The sequence below is a fragment of the Schistocerca serialis genome, chromosome 2 (genome assembly GCF_023864345.2).
Source record: "Schistocerca serialis cubense isolate TAMUIC-IGC-003099 chromosome 2, iqSchSeri2.2, whole genome shotgun sequence".
Taxonomy (NCBI): domain Eukaryota; kingdom Metazoa; phylum Arthropoda; class Insecta; order Orthoptera; family Acrididae; genus Schistocerca; species Schistocerca serialis.
In genome coordinates, this window is record NC_064639.1 from 957,878,918 (window position 1) to 957,884,917 (window position 6,000).

The window sequence follows — 6,000 nt, forward strand, 5'->3', positions numbered from 1 at the left end:
TGGGCGTTTGAGTAACCAGTCATAAACCTTATGTTTGAAAATATTACTGGTCAGTGACCGAGCAGATGCTGGAAGTTTGTTGAAGAGTTTTAAACTCATTATTTTGTGTGAGTTTGCAGTTTTTGTGAGTCTTTGTCTTGGTATGTCAAAGTCCAGTTTACCTCTGGTGTTGTGGGGATGTATGTTCTCTCTGGCCTCGAACTCACTTAAGTTGCTTTTGCCATAAAGCAGTGCTGTGTAGATGTATAGATTCACAACAGTTAATATCATGTGCTTGATAAAGAGGGGGCGGCAGTGTTCCTTGGGCTTAACTTTGCTCATTATTCTGATTACTTTTTTTTTGAATTTTCAGAATTTCACTGGCAAAGCAAGAATGTCCCCATAACAATATGCTGTAGGAAATGTGTGACTGAAAGAGGCCAAAATATACCACCTTTAGATACTCATCAGGGACTACATTGTCAGTCTCCAGATGAGATAACACACTCTTGCTATTTCCTTGCAGATATGGCTAATGTGTATCCCCCAGTTTAATTTTGAATCAACGTGGAATCTAACGATTTTATTGATATGCTTTCAACAGCTGTAGTTAGACCCAGAATTAGTTCTTGTGTTTTATCAGGATTACACAGGAGTTCATTAGAAGAAAACCAATCCATTACTAGTTCTAGTTTTTCCTGTGTTGCTTGATGCAGTTCTGTTGTGTCATGGTGTGTATTGAGCAATGTTGTATCATCTGCATAACACACAATTGAATTTGCTCCTACATGGTAAGGTAAGTCATTAATTGCAATGATGAACAGAAAAGGACCTAGGACCGAGCCCTGAGGCACTCCAGTCCGAACTTCCTTCAGTGAGGAGCATCTATTTTTAATTGATACAAACTGTTTCCTGTTACTTAAGTATGATTAGATTACATCCAAAGATGGTTTGTGTATGCCATAAAATTCCAGGGGATGAACCAGAAATTTACTGTGGTGCAGCCACTTCTCTTTCATGATGGAAGAAGACTTGGCTCTGAAAGGTTGTTACAATGTTACATTAATGCATCTGATGTGCCTCTGAAACTGTTGTTGCTATTATGTTCTAGTAAATAGGGAATGTGTGTGTTAAGTTTTACATCTGGGAAGATTTGAAGTGAAGCTAATGATTCTGTTACTTATAATGTGCACAATTAATTGTATTTTGTGTGTCACAATTCCAGTGGTAATATTTACATTGCAGAGCAGCAGGATTTGTGGTTTGTGCATAAGAGCTCACTCCACAGTATGCACAGAATGACCTATAAACTGAAAAGTGCTTTCCTTGTTAATAGGTCGCATGCCAGGCCAGTTAAATGTGCTTTTGGCAGAGGCTGGTGTGCCATATGATGACGTACTAGAGATGGAAGAGATCAATGATGATTTTCCGGAGACTGATCTTGTACTTGTCATTGGTGCTAATGATACCGTAAACAGTGCAGCTGAAGATGATCCAAATTCTATAATAGCTGGTATGCCTGTCTTGAGAGTGTGGAAAGCTGATCAGGTTAGTTATCAAGTGAATTTTGCACAATAATAAGAAATAATCATTAACATGAAGTGTAAGCTGGTTTTCTTTACAGTGTTGTGTTTCAGCTGGGAATGTGTGTGAAAAGTTATTGTGGTCACCATATTTTGCTTTTCTCCATTACTTTACAAAATTAGTATAGATAATGTTTTTTCTGCATTGCTATACATAAATTAAGTTATTTTGTCTTGCACTGTTGATAGTCACCTATCAAGAAGTTGTTACTTACCATGTAGCGGAGATATTGAGTCGCAGATAGCACAGCAAAACGACTATTGGAAAGTGAACTTTCGGCCAACAAGATCCTCGGTGGAAAAAAACACACACACACACACACACACACACACACACACGACCAGGTCTCTGGCTGCTGAGGCTGCCCAGATGCCCGGAGACTGTAGTCTTGTGTGTGTGTGTGTGTGTGTGTGGGGGGGGGGGGTATGTTTACGACAAAGACCTTGTTGTGCCTATCTGCGACTCGGCATCTCCACTAAACGGTGAGTAGCAGCTATTCTTTTCTTAATATTGTTATGTTCCATCTTGGTTTTTCCATTGTTTGATCTTGCCTGTTGATAGAATATTTTAAGGCAACAACCAATTTATAAAGTTGAATAGCATCAAGCCTTTTGAATAAATAGGTAATTGTTGATAAATTGTCTAGAAGTTATAATGGTGGAAACTACTGTGTAATTAGAAGACAAACCTCTCTCATGATCATAGTCAGGTGTTGTCATCAATCATGAAAAAAGCATATGCAGAAAAAAAGTGAGAACCAGAAACACTGAAAAAAATGTTTGAGTTGATGTCTACTCTATACAGCATCATTGACATTTTATAAAATCCTTTGTATATACAGTCAAACCTTGATAGAACAGTATTCATTTATAGCAGGGTTATCGTTATAATGAGGTTCTGTTAAGGGATTATTACTAGAATACTGTACTTTAAAGGTCAGTATATACAGTACTGTAGTACTTTTTTGACAAGAAACTTCATTAAAAGACAAATAATCACACACATTTTGTTCACTCCATTTATTAGTAGAGTTTCTTACACTTGTGTATAGAAAAACTCCCTTATTTTCCTTAGTTTTTTTTCCCCTTAATGATTCTCTTGTAAATATTGTTGTTATTTCCCCTAAGGCAATCAATTGTTTGGCTGGAACACTGGGGATTTAAGGTGCTATTTGATGAATAGTTTCCAACTGATTTACTAGCTCTATCAGAGGTGGGAGGATATGCAATTATCACATCACTGTCATTGCCAGAATCTTCAGCAGGCAAATTACACTTTAACTCTTTGATGATAGATTTGTCATTGTATGCTTCAAACACAGATATCTCGTCATCCACTGACACATTCAACTACTGATATGTCTATGGTTTTATCAGTTACTGCTGAATACGTCTCAAGATCATTTTGAACATCATCTTGCATTTTTCTGTTTACCACAACATTCTCACCAACAGCTTTCCTTTTGGATATACCTGCTTTTTTCCAGCAGTTCACAATCACATTCAGCACTACACTGTTTCAGGAACTAGCAGTCATGTCACAAGCCTACTTCTTGTTGAACTGTAGAGAATGCCCACCTTTCTTTCAATGTTTGCAGTTGCATGTTGGACTAGATGTGAATGGTATTTTGTCTTGCAGTTCTTAATTATGCCCATGTCTAGTGTCCTAAGGGACAAAGTACAGTTTAGGGAGAAGTAGCTTAGATCTATATCCTTCAATGCTGGTATTCTGTTGTGGCCACTGCAATTATCCACCAGATACGCAATTTTATTATTTTTCCTTGCCATCTCTTTATCAAGCAAAATCAGCCATTTGCTAAAGAGAGCAGATATCATCCATGCTTTCCAATTTGTCTCGCAATTGACTGGAATAAAAAAAATCCTATTTAGAATAATGAAAAAAATATATAAAATTAATTTGACAGAGTACTGTACTGTATTTGCTCTCTGTGCATGCTCATAACATTGTAGCTGAAGATACTGAATCATCTACCAAAATAAGGGAAGGTAAAATAAAATGTATGTCCTCTTATCTGGTAAGCTTCTTACATTTTGTAAGCATCAGGGATTTGTTGATCACCACTGGTGTTGATTTCTGTGTCCCTGACGCATTGCTGCAGAGAAGAACCATTAGATGTACTTTAGACTGCTTTCCTCCTTTACATTTTTCTCCTCTAAAGGCAATTGTCTTTTCTGGCATCAGTTGGTAGAAATCCCATTTCATCTGCACTGCATATGTTTTCAGGACTGTATTTTTTTACCAGTTTGCACTTGCGTTTTTACACAAACTTTCTGCATCACCTAAATGTGCCAGTTTTTCTTTGCTGGAAATGACTTTAAAAAATGACACCATGTCCCTCCTTAAATCTCTACAACAATCTGTTACTTGCTTTAAAATTAGAACTGCCAAGCAACTTAGTGAAATTGAAGGATTTTTGATATATCAATTGTCCATTAATTGGTATGCTCTACAAACATGTCTCATTAAACCAACTGCAGTGTAGCACTGTCCACATCATTGTCAGCAGCAGCTGTCTTCGTTCTTGTTCTTGAAGGGTTTAACTTGTCCCTAGGAAACATTGATTTGCAAGTATGTACTTCCTCACCATGTCGACCTCTTTCAGTCTGTTATCGATGTCTTCGAAAACCTCCATTTTTGTCTCTAATCTTATCTGTTTGAGTTTCAGCCATTGCCTATATCTTATTAGCCAACTATAAAGTGTATTTACATCAACTTAAAAACATTTCATAGATTACAAAAAGAAAGGAAATGAACTGTGTATGAGCCCAACAAACACTTCTGACTGCAACTCAAGCTCAACAATGTACAGACCAATACACTTAACACTGCTTCAGACATGGAGCTGTGTGACTCTATTTGCCGAGAGAGTGAACAAATGATATATACCAGTATGGTCAGATTCTAAGAAGCAGAAAATAGTAAGATCCACAAAACTTTGTCTTCATTGTAGTAGTTTGTTGCAAAAATTACTTAATCATTGTAATGAGGGGTAATTAACATCATACATGTAGGAAATAAGTCGGGGCCATGTAAAATTATTGCTGTACCCGGTTTATCATTCTACTGGCAGTCTTTGTACGGAGGTTTGACTGTATTTACATAAGTGTTTGAAGAAAATATATTCTATTGTATGATTACTTTTGTAGGTTGTTGTCATGAAGCGATCACTTGGTGTGGGGTATGCTGCTGTTGACAACCCCATTTTCTACAATCCAAACACATCAATGTTGCTTGGAGATGCAAAGAAGATGTGTGATGCTCTTCTTACCAAATTAAAAGAGGAGTATGAGAAGAGCTAGGGTACTCCAGAACAATAAATCCGGCAGAAGTGAACTGTGGGTATCATGTGGTTACAATATTGTGCCAATAATCTGTACCTGCATATTCTTCATATTCCATCCCTTGTATCTGAGGGTCTTACTATTTTGTGATATTTAATGATCGTTCTCCAAGTGAAAAGTATTTTTGAACATATTGGCATTATGCAAGAACTGCATTTGGTTGATATAGGTACAAGTAAAATTTGGGTAGAACACTTTACATGAGGATGAATTTTAGGTTCTGTTTTTTTTTTTTTTTTTTCATATGTTTGTATTAATATTTGTCACTGTGTATAAACACATTGGACCATGTGATCAAAGAATAAGATACTGGAACACTATATAGGATTGTGAAAAGGAAAGTAGGTTTTTTGTTCGATATAAATCATTTTCAAAACAGTGATGTGTGGAAGAATATGACACTATACAATGTAAAATATTGATTCTTTATTTATTGCCTTAATTTTATGTAATGTTGATCAGAGCAGTATTTTACAGTGTACTTGTAACATGTTGTCTGTCCATGTGTCCACTCTTGTTGCTACATTGGAAAGGAGGACAATACTCATTATGCAAATGGAAAATTAAAATCTGAAGATTTCAAGAATGTGTTTTTTCACTGTTTTGAAATATTCCTTGTGGTCTTTATAAGTGCAGACAAAGAAATCCTGACTTCTCCATAGTTAGAGTAAAAGGTTTCAAAGAAATCAATAAAACAACTATTTATATTGAAGGCTTCTTTGGTTATTTAACAGTGTGTGTAGATGTGTGGTGATATTTTGTTCTGTGATCTACTGCTGTTCACTTTGTCAGTTAAAGATAATTGAATTTTGTTTGAGAGAGTTTGATAAAGATATATAGAACATGAAGATAAAAAATATTCTTGTTCATAAGAAAATACTACAGTTATTTATAACTCACTCCATATGCTGAAAATTCAGTCACCATTTTGCTGAAATGGGAATCAACTTTTTAGTTCACTACAGTGACAACTGACAAATGCAATCTGTTGTATCTGCTCCACTCAGATGTACAGTTCCTTTATTTTCTTCGAATACACCATCATGATACATGTAGGGGGATTAAAAGAATAAAA

The 6,000-nt window shown here is 36.0% G+C and overlaps 1 protein-coding gene across 2 annotated transcripts in view; it reads left to right on the plus strand.

Moving 5' to 3' along the window:
- The window catches only part of LOC126458340 (NAD(P) transhydrogenase, mitochondrial-like), a 248,212-nt gene extending 242,701 nt beyond the window's left edge, over positions 1-5,511 (plus strand). For both annotated transcript variants that reach the window (XM_050095305.1, XM_050095306.1), the window contains exons 18-19: positions 1,316-1,527; positions 4,731-5,511. In XM_050095305.1, the coding sequence (XP_049951262.1) occupies positions 1,316-1,527; positions 4,731-4,883 (365 nt within the window). In that variant the 3' untranslated portion in view covers positions 4,884-5,511. The remainder of the gene's footprint in view (positions 1-1,315; positions 1,528-4,730) is intronic.
- Positions 5,512-6,000: the final 489 nt, after the last annotated feature.